Source organism: Schistocerca americana, chromosome X (assembly GCF_021461395.2).
Source record: "Schistocerca americana isolate TAMUIC-IGC-003095 chromosome X, iqSchAmer2.1, whole genome shotgun sequence".
Lineage (NCBI taxonomy): Eukaryota > Metazoa > Arthropoda > Insecta > Orthoptera > Acrididae > Schistocerca > Schistocerca americana.
This window is the reverse complement of record NC_060130.1, coordinates 208,318,450-208,340,705: the sequence shown is the minus strand read 5'-3', so window position 1 is coordinate 208,340,705 and position 22,256 is coordinate 208,318,450. Positions and strand designations below refer to the sequence as shown.

Here is a 22,256-nt window from a genome sequence, read left to right as displayed (position 1 = left end):
ATCAAGTTCCTCCCACACTCGGCGCAGCATGTCCCCATCAATGAGTTCGAAAGCATTGTTGATGCGAGCTCGCAGTTCTGGCACGTTTCTTGGTAGAGGAGGTTTGAACACTGAATCTTTCACATCACTATGCATGAAACTTGCCCGCACGCGTTCAACCGTTTCTTCGCTCACTGCAGGCCGACCCGTTGATTTCCCCTTACAGAGGCATCCAGAAGCTTTAAACTGCGCATACCATCGCCGAATGGAGTTAGCAGTTGGTGGATCTTTGTTGAACTTCGTCCTGAAGTGTCGTTGCACTGTTATGACTGACTGATGTGAGTGCATTTCAAGCACGACATGTGCTTTCTCGGCTCCTGTCGCCATTTTGTCTCACTGCGCTCTCGAGCGCTCCGGCGGCAGAAACCTGAAGTGCGGCTTCAGCCAAACAAATCTTAATGAGTTTTTCTACGTATCTGTAGTGTGTCGTGACCATATGTCAATGAATGGAGGTACAGTGAATTTATGAAATCGCTTCAATCATTTGTAATAGCCCTGTATTTAAATGTCACAAGGTGCTATAGTTATCCCTTACCATTACTATCCACCACTCTGAGTCCTCTAAATAATCTTTAATTGTATAATATTTATCAGTTGGGAAGAGCGTTTTAGCTGCTGTTTTAAGCAAATATGTTTTAGTAACACGATTCTTCAATTTCTCCCAGCATACTTCATGACGAAAGAGTTCACTGGTGAACAGCCGGGTGTTAGTGTCCAACAGACACATTTCAGCATGCGACCACATTAACATCATCAGGTGTGCTGACGAACTGACCACCAAGGTGCTGGTGCCGAGGTTTTATCTTCTTCCCTCCTCCAGGTGTTCCCAGCACGGTCCGCGCCCAGGTGCGGAACGTCCAGCATCCGTTACATTCGTGGTCCACACTCAGGGCCACGTGCCGGTGGTGTCTTCGTAGTATCTCTGCCTGTTCTTGAAGTCAGTCCGTGATGGGATGTCTTCTTTCTCCTTAACGATGTAACCGCTTTCTTGATTGATCAGCGGCTCCCGTACTCGAATCTTGATAGGTCCTTTAATGACACAGTCCCAGTATATTTGGATGTCCATGTCAGAACCTCGGTCTGGTCATAATTCATTCTGTGTAATTCCGAGAGGCAGTATTCAGCAACCGCTGACTTGTTAAGCTGCTGAAGTCTGGCGTGTTGTTGATGTTCTTGGCAACAATTTGCGATAGTATGCACCGTTTCACCTGTGTATGTCATGCCACATTCACAGTGGATCTGGTAGACTCTGCATTTCCATAGTCCTAGATCATCCTTGACATTACCAGGCAGTGCCTGTGTCTTAATTGGTGGGTGGAAGACTGTTTTCACTTGATGTTTTCGAAGAATTCGACCTATCTTTCCCGATAAAGTGCCACAGACAGGAATAAATGCTATGCCCCCATCCTGCTGATGTTCCTCTACTGTTTCCTCCAGTTGTACAGTTTATGTGGGACGTAGAGCTCTTCAAATTTGTGTCTCTGTATAGCCATTTTTCTGGAAAACTGACCTCAGATGATCAAGTTCTTGGTTGAGGCTCTCATTGTCAGACAGGGTACACGCCCTGTGAACCAATGTTTTAAGGATGCTGTTCCTCTGGGCTGGAAGGTGGCAGTTGTTTGCATGTAAGTAAAGGTCAGTGTATGTCTTCTTGTGGTACACCATGTGGACCAATGTGCCGTCTGCTCTTCTTTTAACCAGGACATCTGGAAAGGGGAGTACTCCATCTGCTTTGTTTTCCATGGTAAACTTGATGCTTTGATGTATGGAATTGAGATGTATGAGGAAACCATTCAGCTTGTCTCTGCCATGTGACCATACGACAAAGGTGTTGCCAACATAGCGGAAGAAGCAGGTAGGTTTCCACTGTGCTGAATCCAGGTATTCCCCCTCGAAATGTTCCTTGAACAAGTTGGCGTCGACTGGTGAAAGTGGACGGCCCATGGCTACCCCTTCTGTCTGCTCATAGTATCCACCGTCGAAGAGAAAGTATGTCGACATTGGGACATGCCCAAAAAGGTTTGTCATCTCTGTGTCAAATTTCTGAGCAGTAAGTTCCAAGGATTCCTGCAAAGACACGCTTGTGAAGAGAGAGACAACATTGAAACTCACAAGGATGTCTGAATCACGAAGTTTGAAGTTGTTGTGAAGCCCAACAAAATCCACTGAGTTGCAAATATGTGGACAATTTCTGACATAAGGGCTAAGCATATCCTTTAAGTATTTTGCAAGTGAGTATGTCAGAGCACCAATGTTGTTGACAATTGGGCATAAAGGCACTCCCTCTTTGTGCAGCTTTGGGAGTCCATAAAGTCTCGCTAGAACACATGCTCTCTGTCATAGCTTCTTCACATTGTCTGGTAAGCTGGATTATTTGAAAAGAGCCAAGGTCTTCCTCTCCACTCTCTTGGTAGGATCAGTGTTGAACTTCCGATATGCGCTGTCTTCTAGCAAGTCTCGCATTTTCTCAATGTAATCCTGATGAGATACGATCACAGTTGTGTTGCCATTTTCGGTTGGTGAGACCATGATATCTGGATCTTCTCATAGCTCCTGTATGGCTGCCCTCTCCCTGCTAGAGATGTTCAGTTTCACGGGTTTAGCTCACATGAGAGCATGACAGTTTTCGGGATGTACTTCTTCATCTGCTTCAGGTGGAACTCATGCAACTGCCTGTTCCACTACACTAATAATATCAATGATAGGTGTGTATTTAGAAGTTGGTGCAAATTTGAATCCTCTCTTAAGAGCTGAGAGTGCGTCCTCACCCAGTTGCCTGGTCGAGAGATTGATGATAGTCCTGCAGAGAGCCTCAGAAGGTTGTCATTCTGATAAACACTCGAATTTTGATGTCTGGTGTCCAGTGGCCTTTCTTTGTGCAGAGTCTGCTGTGGCCCATGTGACACCATCAATCCATTCCCACATCTAGGAATTGACCTGGTTGGCCAGCTGTAGATGTAGTTTGAGAAGTTCTCTGTCGAGTCTAGGCACCAGCGAGTAAAACATATTCTTTCACGGACCATGGCTAGGCTGATGCGTTTCTTGAGTCTTCTGGCTGCCACTGAATCAATGTGATGGGTCACCTTGGTGAAGTTCGACATCACACGCTCTTCATGGCATCTCGTAAGGAATGCGAATGCGCTCAGTAAACGGCGGTCTCTCCTGTGGTGCAGCTTGTCAAGTCTTTTCATGCTGTGATACATCTCCTCCCTGTAAAGGTATGTGATGTGATTCTTCAATTTCTCTGGGCGTATTTCATGATGAAAGAGTTCATGGGTCAACAGCTGAGTGTTAGTGTCTGACGAGCACAATATTTCGGCAATCGACCATGTTGCCATCATCAGGTGCGCTGACAAACTGACCACTGAGGTGCTGGTGCCGGGCCTCTATCCCCTCCCCCCCCTCCAGGTGTTCCCAATGCAGTTTGCCCCCAGGCATGGAGTGTCTAGCATCTATTCTATTTGCGTTTTCTGTTTGTTTTTCCTGGGTAAATGTAACTCCAGACTGCCTCTTGTTCCATGGTTATGTATAGAACTGCACTATGTGATCAAAAGTATCTGGACACCCCCAATAACATACGTTTTTCATATTAGGTGCACTGTGCTGCCACCTTCTGCCAGGTACTCCATATCAGCGACCCCAGTAGTCATTAGACATCACGAGAGAGCAGAATGGGTTGCTCCACGGAACTCACGGTCTTCGAACGTGGTCAGGTGATTGGGTGTCACTTGTGTCATACGTCAGTACGTGTGATTTCCACACTCCTAAACATTCCCAAATCCACTGTTTCCGATGTGATAGTGAAGTGGAAACATGAACGGACACTTACAGCACAAAAGCGTACAGGCCGAACTCGTCTGTTGCCTGACAGAGACTGCTGACAGTTGAAGAGGGTCGTAATGTGTGATAGGCGGACATGTATCCAGACCATCGCACTGGAATTCCAGACTGCATCAGGATCCACTGCAAGTAGTATGGCAATTAGGCGGGAGGTGCGGAAACTTGGATTTAATGGTCGAGCGGCTGCTCCTAAACCACACGTCACGCCAGTAAATGCCAAATGACACCTCACTTGGTGCTAGGAGCATAAGCATTGGAGGATTGAACAGTGGAAAAACATTGTGTGGAGTGACAAATCACAGTACACAATGTGGTGATCCGGTGGCAGGGTGTGGCTATGGCGAATGCCCGGTGAATGTCATATGCCAGTGTGTGTAGTTGCAACAGTAAATTTTGGAGGCAGTGGTGTTATGGTGTGGTCATGTTTTTCATGGAGGGGCTTGCAGCCCTTGTTGTTTTGCTTGGCACGATCACAGCACAGGCCTACATTGATGTTTTAAGCACCTATAGAACACCTTTGGGATGTCTTGGAATGCCGACTTCATTCCAGGCCTCACCAACTGATATCGATACCCCTCCTCAGTGCAGCACTCTGTGAAGAATGGGCTGCCATTCCCCAAGAAACCTTCCAGCACCTGAATGAATGTATGCCTGCGAGAGTGGAAGCTGTCATCAAGGCTAAGGATGGGCCAACACCATATTGAATTCCATCATTACCGAGGGAGGGTGCCATGAACATGTAAGTCATTTTCAGCCAGGTGACTGGATATTTTTGATCACATAGTGAGTTAGTGCAGTAATGAGTTATACTTCCCCTGATGCGCCTTACAGATTGGCACGGTAAGGATGCCCAATTTTTTAAATAGCTCTTTACAGTGAGCCCAACTACTGCTTCCATTTAATATTCCTTTGGCCCTTTCCTGCACTTTAAGAACTGTGTCGGTGTTTTGTGCCTTCAGTCTTCCAGACAAGATTCCTCTAACTAAGAATTTAGTGAATGTATGCATGGTACATCACCATAAGACACTGGCTGTTACAAACTGATGCTAACACCCTTGCATTCTTTTTGCCAGTATCTTTGTATGTTCACTCCATGTTAGCTGACAAAGTCAGTGTTCATCCCTAAAAACTTTGTATTTGCTACACATCATTGATGGTTAAAGTGAAAGAGTTGCTTCCTCTTCATGCTGAAACACATACTGTCCTTTTTTCCATTATTACATACTGCCCAGCTGTAAACATCTTTGAGGGTTTCATTTGCTTTCTCTAATTGGAGTTCTTGTGTTTTATCAGTGACTATGATGTTGCTAACATTGGCAAAGAGGACTTTCTCTCAATGTGTTTTGATGTCTGGAAAGTCATTGATATATGTTACGAATAGAACTGGACCCAATGCACTACCCGAAGAGACACCTATGTCGTTGCCCCCATCCTGGCCAATCTGTCACCTTGTTCATTGCCACAGATCTCCGAGTGACCAGGGACCCACACTGAGTTTACCTTATTGCTTCCCCCTAGCTCCACCAGAGCCCTGTGGCATTCTGCAACAATCTTTGATCTCGTTGCATGAGCTGCCAGTGATTTCAGGGCTTCCTGGCTGCCTGAATAGATGTAGATGCTATAGTCCTTGTAGCACCTATGCATACTCTCCTTCACACGTACCCTGATTGCAGTAATTTCAGCTTGGAATACAGAGGCCAGTTTTCATAGAGAGATGATGCCCTCCAGTCTTGGCTGGACCCCGTACACTTCTGCCCCAACGCCTTGGTCGGATTTTCACCCATCGGTGAACCAAACAGTGTCCCCCGTACAGTGTCAAACTGTTTTTTCCCACTGCTCCCTTCTTCCAATTATTATATTGTAAGACTTCTTTAAGCTGTTGGATGTTGTTATATAGTCTGCAGGCATTTCCCCAGCCATTCCTATATTTACCTCACGCACTATGTTAGTGTGTGATTCTGGATATCATGATGAGATCCAGTTTTTGCCAGTTTTAAGTCTGTATGCTGCAGGTGCTGCCTCCATCTTGACGCAAAGGTGTAGTGGAGGCATGCTTCCATCCCAGTGGTTGGTGTGCTGCTAATTCCACCTGTTATGGCTAAGCAGGTCAGTCTCTGCACCTTAGCAAGCTCCTTAGCTGCAACCCGCTTTTCTACCTTCTTCCACCACACTGTGGCCCCATAGGAAATCCTAAGACTAACCGCCATGGTGTATATCCAGTGCATACCTCTGGGGCTTACACCCCAGTTTTTACCACAGTTCCTGGTACTCACTAGAGTACTTTTCGTCTTGGAGCAGATGCTCTTAATGTGAAGGGTCCATGTTAGTTTCTCATTTAAGGTTATCCCTAGATATTTCACTATCCCCTTCACAGTTAGAGTTTCAGTGAAGAGCTTTAGATTCCAACTTGAGTGTTGGATATGCCTCTTCGTAAATGGCACCAGAACAGTCTTCTTAGGATTAACCCTCAGATCCTGTTTAATGCACCAGTCTGGCACAATGTCCAAGCTTCCTTGTGCCATATTTCTAACTGTGCCAGGAAATTTGCCAATTATTACTATGACAAGGTCATCTGCATATCCTTGGCAGAAGCATTGTCTGGAATTTAGTTCCTCAATGAGTTCGTTCGCCACTAGATTCTACAATAATGGGGACAGAACTCCTCCTTGTGGAAAACCTCTAGTGGTGTTAATTACCATCTTGTCATTCATCATGGTAGCCTTTACCTTCCTTCCACTAGGCATGGCCCTGGTCCACCTATATATAATGAATGGTCCCTAGGTCATGTACCTCTACTGTCCTTACCATGGAGTCATTGGTCGTGTTACTGGGGGCCCCCTCGATATCCAGGAAGATGCAGAGAGCTATTTTTGGAAGTGAAGTGCTTTCTCCACCCTCCCAACGAGTTGATGGAGAGGTGTCTAGCATGATTTACCTGGTTGATATGCATGTTGGTTTGAATGTAGAGAGGCCCTAATTAGCCTCCTCTCCCCAACGTATACATTAACCAGTTTTTCCAATGTTTTGAGAATGAAGGAGGACAGACTGATTGGTCTCATATCGTTAGCCTTGGTATTATCAATTCTCCCTGGCTTTGGAATGAAGACAACCTTCATTGCTCTCCAAGCATTGGGAATGATTCCTACTGCTAGGCAACCCCTCAACAACCTGCATAGGACTTTGTTGAGATTCTCTCCTGCCTGTTGCAGGAGAGCTGGAAAGATTCCATCTGGGCCAGGTGACTTGAACAGTTGGCATCTTCCCACCACCCATTGGATTTTATTGGAGTCCACACACTCTTTGGCTGATTCCCAGTCCTCTCTTCGAGTGTCTGAGAACCATTGTCTCTCCGGAATCATATTCTGGCCTGTGTTGTCTGGCAGAGCTTACTGAGGAAAGTGAGTTTTGAGGAGAAGTTCCAGTGCCTCATGTGCTGTCTTTCTATATTCCCCATCCTCCTTCCTCAACATACCTGCTGGATTGGTTGGTACTCTAGTGAGGATTATGTGAAGTCTGGCTTGAGCAGCTGTGCTCTCCACTACCTCACAGAATGCCTTGTTTGCTTGTCTGATTGCAAGGTTGTAGTTGACAAGGGCCTCACGATATTTTGCACATTGTCCTTTACGTCTCGCAAGGTTAAACAGTCAAGTACCTGTTTTCTTTGCATTTCCAAGTTGTTATTCCACCAAGGCACACTCCTATTTGTGCATTTCTTGGTAATTTTGCAGTTGCCCTGATATGAGGTCACTATGGCACTTCCTCAAAATCTACTGGATTCCTTATCGAGGTTTTAATTTCCGATAAGCCTAAGTCAAGGTCCCTCCTATATGTCTCCCAGTCTGTTTTCCTGCGATTCCTATAGGTCATGGTCTGTCTGATTCCCATTTCAACCTTGAATTTAATGTACATGTGGTCCGATGAGGATGGCTCTAACACCACATGCCATTGTTTGACATAGCTGCCCATCATCATGGAACCAAAGGTTATGTCAATTACTTCTTCCCTTCTGCTATTCCTGAATGTAGCGTCATTGCCCCCATTCAGGACCTCCAAGTTGTTGTTGTTGTTGTTGTTGTTGTGGTCTTCAGTCCTGTGACTGGTTTGATGTGGCTCTCCATGCTACTCTATCCTGTGCAAGCTTCTTCATCTCCCAGTACCTACTGCAACCTACATCCTTCTGAATCTGCTTAGTGTATTCATCTCTTGGTCTCCCTCTATGATTTTTACCCTCCACGCTGCCCTCCAATACTAAATTGGTGATCCCTTGATGCCTCAGAACATGTCCTACCAACCGATTCCTTCTTCTTTTCAAGTTGTGCCACAAACGCCTCTTCTCCTCAATTCTATTCAATACCTCCTCATTAGTTATGTGATCTACCTATCTAATCTTCAGCATTCTTCTGTAGCACCACATTTCAAAAGCTTTTATTCTCTTCTTGTCCAAACTATTTATCGTCCACGTTTCACTTCCATACATGGCTACACTCCATACAAATACTTTCAGAAAAGACTTCCTGATACTTAAATCTATACTCGATGTTAACAAATTTCTCTTCTTCAGAAATGCTTTCCTTGCCATTGCCAGTCTACATTTTATATCCTCTCTACTTCGACCATCATCAGTTATTTTGCTCCCCAAACAGCAAAACTCCTTTACTACTTTAAGTGTCTCATTTCCTAATCTAATTCCCTCAGCATCACCCGAATTAATTCGACTACATTCCATTATCCTCATTTTGCTTTTGTTGATGTTCATCTTATATCCTTGTTTCAAGACACTGTCCATTCCATTCAACTGCTCTTCCAAGTCCTTTGCTGTCTCTGACAGAATTACAATGTCATCGGCGAACCTCAAAATGTCTATTTCTTCTCCATGGATTTTAATACCTACTTTGAATTTTTCTTTTGTTTCCTTTACTGCTTGCTCAATATGCAGATTGAATAACATGGTGGAAGGGCTACAACCCTGTCTCACTTCCTTCCCAACCACTGCTTCCCTTCCATGCCCCTCGACTCTTATAACTGCCATCTGGTTTCTGTACAAATTGTAAATAGCCTTTTGCTCCCTGTATTTGACCCCTGCTGCCTTTAGAATTCGAAAGAGAGTATTCCAGTCAATATTGTCAAAAGTTGTTAGCTAAAGCAAATTCAAGAAGGTACTCACCTCTACTGTTGGTGTCTTTGCTGCCCCACTCTAGGTTGTGGGCATTGGCGGCACATCCCACCAACAATTGGTAACCTTGCCGATGGCAAGCCTCTACCAGTCTCCTCACCTCCAATGGAGGAGGAGAGCTGTCTTCATAAGGAAGGTATGCTGAGGCCAATACAATTTCCCTCATGATACCTTCCTCACATTGCTGCATTCTAATTGTCACTAGGTCCCTGGAGCAGAAATCCATCATTGGCATGAAAGAAATTCCATTTCTTACATAGCTGCATGTTCTGGAGTTTCTTAGATTTCTAGCATAAATCAGCTTACCTCCAGTGCCACTGAGGCCTGATATGCCCCCTTTATATAAATAGAGTTCTTCTATCAGGGCCATGTCCACTTCCTGCCTCCCCAGGCAGTGGCTCAGGGCAGCAGAGGCCCCTTTACTGTGCTGCAGATTAATCTGCAGCACCTCCAGTCTCCGTCCTGCTGCCATCGTTGCCTTTGAGGTCTTTGATAACTCTGACAGTGACTTGCGAGAACCGTAGAAAACATTTCGGGTCTTGCTCTCACATCCGTTTCAGGGACTTCTCTCCTACCGCCACCACCGGGGTTTGTCCTTCTGGTAAAACCTTCTGGTTGATCACTCTCCAGTCTTCTGTTGAAACTTTTGGGTTCTGGGCCCCAATTTTCTCAAACAGAGTCTTAGGAGAGACATCCTTAAGGATCTTTGTTACCCATATTGATACCTTTGTGGTCTTAAGAAGCTCCGCTGCTGTCTTGACCAGCAGCTTCTCATCTTCCCATGGGGATATCATGGACACCTTGTCCTTAAGCCATTCTGCCATGTGCACCCCGTCACAGAGAAAAATAAGGGCACCATTATCTAGATAGACCCTCGTGAAGTTGGATCCTATACCAGCGTCCCCCTCAATTTTTTCAAAGATGGCCATCTGTACAAGTGCCTCCTGTTGCGTGGTGATGGCCACCAGTAGATAGCCTTTCTGAATAACTGCCATCTTAAAAACTGAGACTGCAGTACTACAGGTCTGTTTCCATATTTCTTGCCTTGGTTTTTTCTGGGCTCGCTTATCCAGGGGGGAAGGAGTCTTAGATTCCTTCCTTATTCTCTTGCTGCCTATCTTCGACATTGTGGGGGTCTGTGTATCCCCTTCAACCTGAGACAGTTTTTTCTTGGGGGTCTTAGATTCAAGTCCCTTTAATTCCCTCCAATTGTCTTCAGGAAGCCATTCTTTTCCTTCTTTTTTTCTCTGTTCCCTAAGTAGCTTCCTCCTCTGGGCCCCAGACAAGGCTTTAATCTTGATCTGGTCCAACTTCGCAGTTACAGTTCCCAATTTTGGCTCAGGTCTAGACCCCAATTCAGTTGTGGGAATGCCTTCCATCAGCCCTGACCCCGATGTTTGGGTGTCTGAGGTCTCAGTTTGTCCCTCAGTTTGTTTTAATTTATTTTCTTTAGTAGTGCCCATATTGGTCCCATGAGATTTGAGGATCTACACGGTCCACACCACGAATACCCCGCGCAGTGTAAGGCTGCTTACTCAGGGAAGTCACCCAGTATCCCTGAGGCTCCGTTTACAACACATCTTCTCATGTGCCACACACCTCTCAGCACAGGTCGCATCACGCCTTGGGTTGGGAAAGAGAATTGGGTAAGGACTAGGAGTGGATAGGGAAGTTGGGACTTTGTGGGACACTCTTGGTCTGATCCATCAGCTGAAGCCTTTCAGGCAGTAGCTCCTCTACCTTCGGCATAGCCCTCAGCTTCACGTGGATATGCAAGCCTCTCCATCCACACGGACAGTACTTTGTCAAGGTGGTGTCCCCCCAGAGAGGCCTGAGACCCATTCCAGGACTTCAGTTAATTTCTTGAAGAAAGTGCCCACATTACTACTAGGTTAGCAGTAAACGCACAGAATGATTAGCTTATTATAAGCATCTAGCTTTGTTACTTAAGTGGCTGACAATACAAAATGTTTATCTACATTAATTGTGGTCAGATCTTATCTAGTTTTAAAATGTGTGCCACTCCTGTTCCCTGAACTCCCTCCCACCATCACACAGAATCCAGAACCTAAATAGACCTGAAACATTGCCGTGACGCTGTCCTCCAAAAGCCTTAGCCCTGCAGAAGTATCTGTCCTTTCCATAGGCCCCACCTTTTGCCCCACTCCCATATTCAGTTGTGCAGGATGTGATAAAGACTTTCTCTCCTTCCCCCATTCCCTACAGTGGAAACACTTTTTTGCCACCAACCCTATCAACCAGACTCATCCAAAGACCAATGTTGAACCCTGCCTGACTCAGTTCACTCTTCCATCCAATCGTGATCCACCCTCACTGCCCCCAAATCACCTGTGTTAACTTTCCAGAATTTCTTGACCTTGAACCTTGCTTCACCATCATTCCCCAAATCCCTCAGCATGCAAACTAACCTTATGTCCACAGAAAGAACCTCAATTCACCACCTAAAAACTGATCCTGGCCTACCTGCTGACAAATGCTCCACCACTGTTGTTTTGAACCACAAGGATTACCTGGTAGAAGGACTCCTCCAGCTGTCAGATTCACCCACCTACAAACACTGCCTCAGTGACCCCATTCCAGAAATCCGGAAGGATCTCCAGTCCTTCCTCAAATCCATAGGCTCATCCCAGAGCCTTTATCTGGAGTCCATCACTCTCCTCACCCCTATCACTCCCTACACTCCTACCTTCTACATGATTCCTAAAGTCCATAAACCCAACCACACAGGACACCCCATTTTGGCCAGGTACTGTGCCCCCATTGAGAGAATCTCTGCTCTTGTAGACCAATACCTTCAGCCTGTTACCCACAACCTACTTTCTTATATAAAAGATACCAACCATTTCATCCACTGACTCTCCACAGTTCCTGTTTCTTTACCACATGGTGGCCTGCTCATCACTATTGATGCCACCTCCCTGTACACTAACATCCCTAATGCCCACAGCCTTGCCGCAATTGAATGCTACCTTTGTCAACACTCAACAGATTCCAAACCAGCAGCCTCCTTCCTAGTCACCATGTCCAACTATATGCGCACTCATAATTACTTCTCCTTTGAAGGCACTACCTACAAACATATCGAGGATACGGCTGTGGATACCTACAAGGCACCATCCCGTACCAACCTATTCATGGGCCAACTAGAGGAATCCCTCCTAAACATCCAAATCCCAAACCTCTCATCTGGTTCAGATTCACTGATGACATCTTCATAATCTGGAACAAGAGTAAGGAAACCTATCCACATTCCTCCACAACAACACTTTCTCCCCCATTTGCTGCACCTGGTCCTACTCAACCCAACAAGCCAACTTCATCGATGTTGATTTCCACCTCAAAGATGGCTACATCAGTACCTCTGACCATATCAAATTTACCAACCACCGTCTATGCCTCCACTGTGACAGCTTCCCTCTTGAAATATATTGGGTGTCTCACTGAGGCCTTCACAGACCATAATTACCTTCCCAACCTTGTACAAAAGAAGATCTCCTGTGCCTTATCTTTCCAGTCACCCACTACTTCCCAAAGTCCCACTGTCTGGGCACAGAGGAGCACTCCCCTTGTGACTCAGTACCACCCAGGGCTGAAGCAACTGAATTACATTCTTGCCAGGGTTTCTGTTACCACACGTTGTGCCTTGAAATGAGAAATGTACCCACTATCCTTCCCACCCCTCCCACAGTGGTATTCTGCTGCCCACCGAACCTACAAAGTATCCTCGTCCATCTCTACACACAACCCCTGCTCCCAACTCCTTGCCTCACAGCTCATATCCCTGTAAGAGACCTAGATGCAAGACCTGTCCCTTACATACTCCCACCACCACCTAGTCCATCAAAGGCAGGGCTACGTGTGAACCAGTCATGTGATCTATAAGCTAAGCTGCAACCACTGTGCTGCTTTCTACGTGAGCATGACAACCAGCGAGCTGTCTGTCCATATGAATGGCCATCAACAAACTGCTGAGCCCGTCATCCAACACAACATTCTTCATTTCAACCACTGTTCCATCTGGATCCTTCCCACCAACACCAGCTTTTATGAACTGCGCAGGTAGGAACAGTCCTTGGAATACGAGGTGCGATAATAAAGTAATGAGACTGATGTGAAAAAAAATGTTGCTTATCGTTTTGGTCAAGTTTAGTGTTGTCTCCTTCAAAGTAGTTCCCTCCTACTTGCACACTTTTTCCAGCACTTCTGCCATTGATGGTAACATTTTTGGAACTCATCTTCTGTAATGTCCTCCAAGACCCTCCTCACAGCTTTTTGGACATCTTGTGTTGTTTGAAAATGGTGCCCCTTGACTGCCGTTTTGACTCTTGGAAATATAAAAAAGTCGCACGGAGCAATATCTGGTGAATAAGGTGGCTTTGGTAGTACTAAAATTTGTTTTGAGGTTAAAAATTGCTGTACTGACAGAGCAGTATGGGATGGCACATTATCGTGATGCAGAATCCAATTATCAGCAATGTTGCCACGAACATGAAGAACTCTTTTACAAAGTCTTTCTAAAATTTCTTTGTAGTAATATTGGTTAACTGTTTGTCCAGGAGGCACTCACTCTTTATGAAAAATTCCCTAGGAATCAAAGAAGGTTGATGGTCGTCCACTGCGGTCTTCATCTTCAACATTCGTTCTGCCTTCACTAAACATTTTATGCCAATAAAAAACTTGAGCTCTTGACATAACCTCCTCTCTAAAAGCCTTCTGAAGCTTACCGTAAGTTGTTGTTGCGTTTTCACCCAATTTAACACAAAAAGAAATGGCATACCGTTGCGCAATATTATGCGGTTCCATTTCTGTGATGAGAGACACAAACACGTGTTAACTTATTACAGCACAACACATGACTGAGCAGCTGCATCGATGTGCTGCTTGGACTAGAAGCAGCTTATAGACCAAGGTCAAACATATTGTGCATACGCAAGCATGCAGGGTTGCCACATCTTGCAAAGAAGATCAGTCTACTTTTTTGTCGCACGTCATACATCCCACATTCCCGTAACCCTCTTGTCATTGTCCTTAGACCTCTAGCCCTTCCCTGTTCCCATTCCAGCACTACACTGCCCTCTATTCCACCAACGCACTCATAGTCTATTTTCTTCTCTCCTTTTCTACTACCTGTCCCCCCTCCCCCTCCATCTAACCTCCTGACTGCACCTAGCTGTCCTGTCCTCTCTCCACTGCGTCCCTCTATGTGCCCATAAGCAGCACTTTACCGTCCTCCACCTGTATCCTGCTATCCTCTTGCTTCCCCACCCCAGCCACCTCCTTACCCCCGTCACCCGGTTGCCTCTCCCATCGTGCACTGCTGCTCACAGTCTGGCTTCAGCTGCCAGAGACTGTGGTCATGTGTGTGTGAGTTGCATTTGCATCCGTGTGTGCATGTGTGTCAATGTTTGACGAATGCCTTGTTGACCAAAAGCTCACTTTCTGACAGTCTTTTTGTTGTGCCTATCTGCCACTCAGCATCTCCACTGCATGGTGAGTAGCAACTATACTTTTCATAATATTGTTACATTCCACCCCTGATATAGATACATGGTCCCCTACCTTTTAAGAAAGTAATAACTTGCACATTCGTAGAATGATAGCATTCTATGCTGCAATTCATCATATCCCAACCAGTGCTCTGTAATTTATACTACTGTGCTGCTCAAAGGCTGTAATTCAGCATTAAGTTGGTGTACTTTATTTTTAATGGACTGTGCATTTTGATGAATAATAGATAATTCTGAGCAAATTTTCATGGTGCTTGCACACTCCAGTTTGGTACATTTTATTTCCTGCATAGATGGTGCAGAAGTTTCTAATCTTGTTGAGATAATTTTAAGAGAGAGGTGCCAGTTGTCGTGGTTTATCCTAAAATGGCCTATTTCTCTTACCTGTGACGACAGATATTTGACACTGTGTATCCCCACACCCACCCACTATACTCCCACTAATTAACTCAACCAACATTTCTTTCCCAAAGCTGTTGAGGTGCAAACCATGCCTAGATTATTCCCCATCTCCTAATAGTCTCCACTGACACTACATTCCCCCAGTTACTACTACTCCCACAATGCATCTTACTACCCACTTTCTTACAACAGCTCCCACAGAGTCCACTCATGGTCAGATATTATCTATAAAAACTGGGAAAAAAGCTTAAATATGAAATGCTAAAGGAATATTATGAAATGTGTTACATTTGTTTCACTATAAAAAGAATGCAACCTCTACTAATGTATTAACTTCACTACTACGGCACGTTCAGAAATGTAGGATGCAAGATAATTTTAAAAGGTAATGTGAATGCAAACAAACGTTTACCAGATATCACACCTAACAACAGTTTAAACCAACTTGCACCGAAATGTAACACAGAGTTACCAAAACTACTCCCTACTATGGCATTTAATCTGTTTTTTTTTTTTATACACATTTCATGCTGTGCTAAATATTTTGAATCTTTCTGCTTCAGGTTTCAGCCAGCTCTCACTTCCGAGAATAATGTGAGTGTGACTCTCTCTCTCTCTCTCTCTCTCTCTCTCTCTCTCTCTCTCTCTCTCTCTCTCTCTCTCTCCACCCTCCCTCCCCCTCCCTCCCCCCTACCTCCCCCTCCTCTGCCCCTGTCACATCTCTCCCCAACCATTCTTAATTGTAATTCTTACAGCTCTGTTGTTGTTGTTGTGGTCTTCAGTCTGAAGACTGGTCTGATGCAGCTCTCCATGCACTCTATCCTGCGTCAGCCTCTTCATCTCTGAATAATTCCTGCAACCTACATCTTTCTGAATCTGTTCACTATATTCATCTTTTGGTCTCCGTTTATAATTTTTACCTGCAACTGTTCCCTCCAGTACTAAACTGGTGATCTCTTGATGTCTCAGAATGTGTCCTATTGACTGATCCCTTCTTTTGGTCAAGCTGTACCACAAATTTCTTATCTCCCCTGTATTCAGTAACTTGTCATTAGTTAATCTACCCATCTAATCTTCAGCATTCTTCTGTAGTACCACATATCAAAAGCTTCTGTTGTCTTCTTGTCTAAACTGAATATTGTCCATGTTGCACTTGCATACATGGCTGCACTCCACTCAAATACTTCCAGAAAAAGGCTTCCTGACACTTAAATCTATACTCAATGTTTCTCTTCTTCCGAAACGCTTTTCTTGTCATTGCCACCATACATCTTATATCCTCTCTACTTTGGTCATAATCAATTATTTTTATGCCCAAATAGAAAAACTCATCTACTGCTTTAAGTGTTTCATTTCTAAATCTAATTCCCTCGGCATCACCTGATTTAATTCAGCTGCATTCCATTATCTGTGTTTTGCTTTTGTTGATGTTCCTCTTATATCCTAAGGAGGGTGGTGGGGAGGGGGTCAACAATGCTGTTAGACAGGAACTTAAAAAAAAAAACTGTCTCTTTCATGTAATATTTTATATGAATGAAGCAAAATTTGTGCACTATGATTTCATAGTGTGATTCATTGCATACTGACACTACAAAAACGTCTCTGAATCAAATGGACATCAAAGGCAAGCATTTTGAGAAGACTGTAATCACATGTCCAACAAGTATGTTTATTCAGTATGGCAAAACAGAATTGCAGTTGGTAGGGTGTTGAATTAGAATGTAAGAGATGGAGAGCTAATTTCTGGCTACAGGGCAGTACTGTAAATATAGCTTATACAAAAATACAAAGGTTGGAACTTTAATAGTGGCAACTATTTATTTACAGCTTGTACAAAATAGATAAGTGTTTCAAAGTTTTACTGACCTCCAAAGTAGTCACCAGCATTGTGTATAACACATTGACAGCGATGTGGAAGTCGTAGTATACTCTTAGCAGTGCCAGTTGTGTCGACAGTTCGAGCGGCACAGTCTATTGCCCGACGAATTTGTAGCAGTTCTGAAGCCAATGCCGTGAAGTGTTTCCTTCAGTTTAGAAATCAACTTGAACTCACAAGGACTTAAATCAGGGAAGTGCTATAGGTAGTATAGCACTTAGCAGCCCCATCAGTCAAATAAATCAGTAACAGCTTGCACTGTACGTACTTGAGCATTGTCCTGCAAAATGATGGTCAGGTCCTGCAGGAAGTGTCATCACTTCTGTCTTATGCTGTTCATTTTTGGAACACAACCTACGACCGGCTTAGAGACAGAAGTGATGAAACTCTCTGCAGGACCTGACCATCATTTTGCAGGACAGTGCTCAAGCACGTAAAGTGCAAACTGTTACTGATTTGTTTGACTGATGAGGCTGCTAAGTGCTGTACCACCTACAGCACTCCCCTGATTTAAGCCCTCATGAGTTCAACTCGATTTCTAATCTGAAGGAAACACTTCATGTCATTCGCTTCAGAACTGCTACAAATTCATCGGGCAATAGACCGCGCCTCTCGAACTTTCAACACAACTGGCACTGCTAAGAGTATCCTACGACTTCCACATCACTGGCAATGGGTTACACAAAATGCTGTCGACTACTTTGAAGGTCAGTAAAACTTTGAAACATGTATCTATTTTGTACGAGCTGTAAATAAATAGTTGTCATTATTAAAGTTCCAACCCTCGTATAAAAGAGATGCTCATGGAATTTGAATAGGCATCTTTGCATAAGGCGATATTTTTTTCATGTAACCATGGTGGATAAATTCAGAGAACTGATATTTAAGCTAAATTGTGCACAAAGTGTGCTGCCCACATTGTGTGTCTTATGTAGGAATCACGAGAATAAAATAAGAAGGATTGGAGTACCTTTGAAGACAGTTAGCCAGTTTTCCCTTGCTCCATATCCATATGCAAAATGAACACAACTAGGAGTGGCTTTTCATGATAGAGTATGCTCTTTGACAAGTGTTGCACAATGGTTTGCAGGATATATTTGTATATCTGTATTTAGATGTGTACTTTTCTGCATATACACTCCAGGAAATGGAAAAAAGAACACATTGACACCGGTGTGTCAGACCCACCATACTTGCTCCGGACACTGCGAGAGGGCTGTACAAGCAATGATCACACGCACGGCACAGCGGACACACCAGGAACCGCGGTGTTGGCCGTCGAATGGCGCTAGCTGCGCAGCATTTGTGCACCGCCGCCGTCAGTGTCAGCCAGTTTGCCGTGGCATACGGAGCTCCATCGCAGTCTTTAACACTGGTAGCATGCCGCGACAGCGTGGACGTGAACCGTATGTGCAGTTGACGGACTTTGAGCGAGGGCGTATAGTGGGCATGCGGGAGGCCGGGTGGACGTACCGCCGAATTGCTCAACACGTGGGGCGTGAGGTCTCCACAGTACATCGATGTTGTCGCCAGTGGTCGGCGGAAGGTGCACGTGCCCGTCGACCTGGGACCGGACCGCAGCGACGCACGGATGCACGCCAAGACCGTAGGATCCTACGCAGTGCCGTAGGGGACCGCACCGCCACTTCCCAGCAAATTAGGGATACTGTTGCTCCTGGGGTATCGGCGAGGACCATTCGCAACCATCTCCATGAAGCTGGGCTACGGTCCCGCACACCGTTAGGCCGTCTTCCGCTCACGCCCCAACATCGTGCAGCCTGCCTCCAGTGGTGTCGCGACAGGCGTGAATGGAGGGACGAATGGAGACGTGTCGTCTTCAGCGATGAGAGTCGCTTCTGCCTTGGTGCCAATGATGGTCGTATGCGTGTTTGGCGCCGTGAAGGTGAGCGCCACAATCAGGACTGCATACGACCGAGGCACACAGAGCCAACACCCGGCATCATGGTGTGGGGAGCGATCTCCTACACTGGCCGTACACCACTGGTGATCGTCGAGGGAACACTGAATAGTGCACGGTACATCCAAACCGTCATCGAACCCATCGTTCTACCATTCCTAGACCGGCAAGGGAACTTGCTGTTCCAACAGGACAATGCACGTCCGCATGTATCCCGTGCCACCCAACGTGCTCTAGAAGGTGTAAGTCAACTACCCTGGCCAGCAAGATCTCCGGATCTGTTCCCCATTGAGCATGTTTGGGACTGGATGAAGCGTCGTCTCACGCGGTCTGCACGTCCAGCACGAACGCTGGTCCAACTGAGGCGCCAGGTGGAAATGGCATGGCAAGCCGTTCCACAGGACTACATCCAGCATCTCTACGATCGTCTCTATGGGAGAATAGCAGCCTGCATTGCTGCGAAAGGTGGATATACACTGTACTAGTGCCGACATTGTGCATGCTCTGTTGCCTGTGTCTATGTGCCTGTGGTTCTGTCAGTGTGATCATGTAATGTATCTGACCCCAGGAATGTGTCAATAAAGTTTCCCCTTCCTGGGACAATGAATTCACGGTGTTCTTATTTCAATTTCCAGGAGTGTATCTTTCAGCCACCACTTGATAATAAGATGTATTTTTGTTTCTTTGTGTGGCTGTCTAGACATTTTTAAATATTATTTCATTTGAATAAATTAACTTTTCTTTATTTTATAAATTTTCAGGTGGTCCTGTATCTGTTTCATGTGCCAGCACTTTATTGGAGTACTGCATGATGACAGGATTTGACTGGTGGGATGTACTGGTATCATTAAGGCCAGAAATAATTGATGCTGTGTGTGAAAGATTCTCAGAAAATTTTAACCGCCAGTCTGCATCCATACAGCAATTCTATTATATTAAACAGTTGAACATTAAGACATCCTTGTACAGGTTATTATAAACTCTTCTTCTCTATATTTTGTTGTGTTGTTTTCGTATGATTGAAGGTATAGAACATTTTAAATGGAAGACGGTTGATCTTCAAAGATGTAAATCTGTGCTTCACTTTCATAGGATCAATAAGGGTACACACTCATGAGCGATTGAACTAGAGATGAGATAGCTTGTAAGTGGAGGGGGGGGGGGGAGGGAGGAAGAGAGAGAGGGAGAGAGAGCGAGAGAGAGAGAGAGAGAGAGAGAGAGAGAGAGAGAGAGAGAGCACTTCTGCCACCACAATGAATGAAGTAGTTTGGTGTGTTTGATCACAGGGGTATTATCAGACCTTATAATGATCATTGGCATGAGAGTAAAGTAAAGGTAAGGAAAGGCAAGATGCATGCTATCAACACACCTTCGACCAAACCCAGATTGTGAAACAACCAGTTATGATGTAATAAATGTACCTAAATGAAGCTGTGGTGGTTCCTATCAAGATTAATGTAAATCAGCTACAAAGCATAAAATGATCAAGATTATTTCAAGGATATGTTTTAACCCAGACTGAGATACTGACAGCCCAAGAACTTGCCCATAATTAATGTGGCCTCCTACAACCATATCCATTGAACAATAGCCTGCCGAGCCTAAAGAATTTGGTGAGGCATATGTCCACTATGAAATATTGGAAGAGCAGGCCTCACAGTAGATTCAGTTCATCTCTTATTTTTGCTATATGTCATGGTTGGACATCCACATGATCAGTTCACATGCTGAATGCGTGCCAGCAAAGGATCATCCTTTATGGTTAGTAATTGCCAGGTAATTAGTCAGTTTTCTAGTGCAAAATAAATGTGAACTGTATGGAAAGTTGTAGACCTCTTCTTTCCTCACCATCTGCAATGCAGGATGCGGAGTAGCCTTTTTACATCTTTTTACCAAAGTAATTGGCTTGTTTAAATGCCTATTAACCTGGGTAATGTAATCTATTTTGTATGAGATGATTATAACATGATTCTATTTTATAAAATTAGCCTAAAGTGAGGGTTCACAATTAAACTGCAGAGTACACAGAAATTTTAAATAGCCTGTAGTTGTCAGTCGTATGAATGTACTGTGACATTACCATAGCAGTATTTTTCATAAATTATCAAGTGTTATGTTATTAAGTATGAAATTAATATCGAAGGCTAAATTTAATTTGTGCAGGTTGTCAATGAATGGGCAGTCAAAAGCAGCTGATCTCACATCTCTACTTATGTTGCACTCTGTTGCAACAGCATTTAAATCATTATTACGACCATCTGATCTTTCAAATCATGAGAAAGGTCCTGCAGAAAGCTTGGCAAGTATGTTGAACTAATGAACAGAAAATATATTTTTAGTCAAAAAACTGTTAACAGCTTCCTCTTTTTTTCTTTAAATTTTTTACAGTTGTAAGGAATGTATGTAGTTGCACTAGGAGCAAGTACTTGTGTGGAGATTTGATACTTAATTTATTATGTATTCAGAGAGAAGGAGAGAATGAGGAAGAAAGATGGGAAGAGATGGGCTTAGTACCTAATATTCTTGATATCTCCCATTTAAGCTGAAGACGTAATTTTGATAACATCAACAAATTTTCAGAGAACATACATTGATATGCATTTCATAAAACTTTAGGTATTACAACCAGGTACAAAGTTTTTGGCCACAATCTCTTGTTCTGTGGGTGTAGTCTTTGGCCTGTGGGTGTGAAGAGGAAGAGAGGAGGCAGTGAATGTTGAATAAAGTGAGTTCCTAACCTTCCTGACATACATCTGGCTTTCTTGAAATGTGTAGTCATATTATGGAAGTGGAGTAAGGTCTGAAAATAATGTGTGTAAGTGTATGAATGAGGGACAGTTACCTTCAATATTTTCACATTGCAACTACGGTCAATTCCAAACCTGAAAGTAATGGCTCATGTAGTGTGTAATGGATCACTAGAGACCTGACCGGTGATACCTTTGTTTGATTCTACCTGAAGTCCTCATGTATCCTAAGTGACTAGATGTTAAATGCATCTTGGAAATAACTTAAAATAGCTGACTGTAGGTGAGCTGGAATGACAGGCTCCATTGAATCATAGTGTTGTGGGTTGGCAGGAGAGCCAACACCATGTTACTAGAGGAAGCCGAAAGGCACGCATTTTAGCTCACGCAGGCTGGTGTGAGGTCTGGAACAGGTCAAGGAAATTAGAATTTAGAAAAAACGGACGTAGCTTGTGGAATACTTAACTTTAATCCATAAATGGTGAACGTCGCTCTTGACGGTACATTATTCATAATATTAATGGTAACTGGTAATGGCGCCTTGCTAGGTCGTAGCAAATGATGTAGCTGAAGGCTATGCTAACTATCGTCTCGGCAAATGAGACCGTATTTTGTCAGTGAACCACCGCTAGCAATGTCGGTTGTACAACTGGGGCGAGTGCTAGGAAGTCTCTCTAGACCTGCTGTGTGGCGACGCTCGGTCTGCAATCACTGATAGTGGCGACACGCGGGT

At 44.5% G+C, this 22,256-nt stretch overlaps 1 protein-coding gene across 1 annotated transcript in view; it reads left to right on the top strand.

The window, feature by feature from the left end:
• Positions 1 to 22,256, top strand: part of LOC124554840 (mediator of RNA polymerase II transcription subunit 16) — a 314,031-nt gene that overhangs the window by 213,327 nt on the left and 78,448 nt on the right. The window contains exons 10-11 of the mRNA XM_047128502.1: positions 19,538 to 19,745; positions 20,940 to 21,079. Of these exons, the coding sequence (XP_046984458.1) occupies positions 19,538 to 19,745; positions 20,940 to 21,079 (348 nt within the window). The remainder of the gene's footprint in view (positions 1 to 19,537; positions 19,746 to 20,939; positions 21,080 to 22,256) is intronic.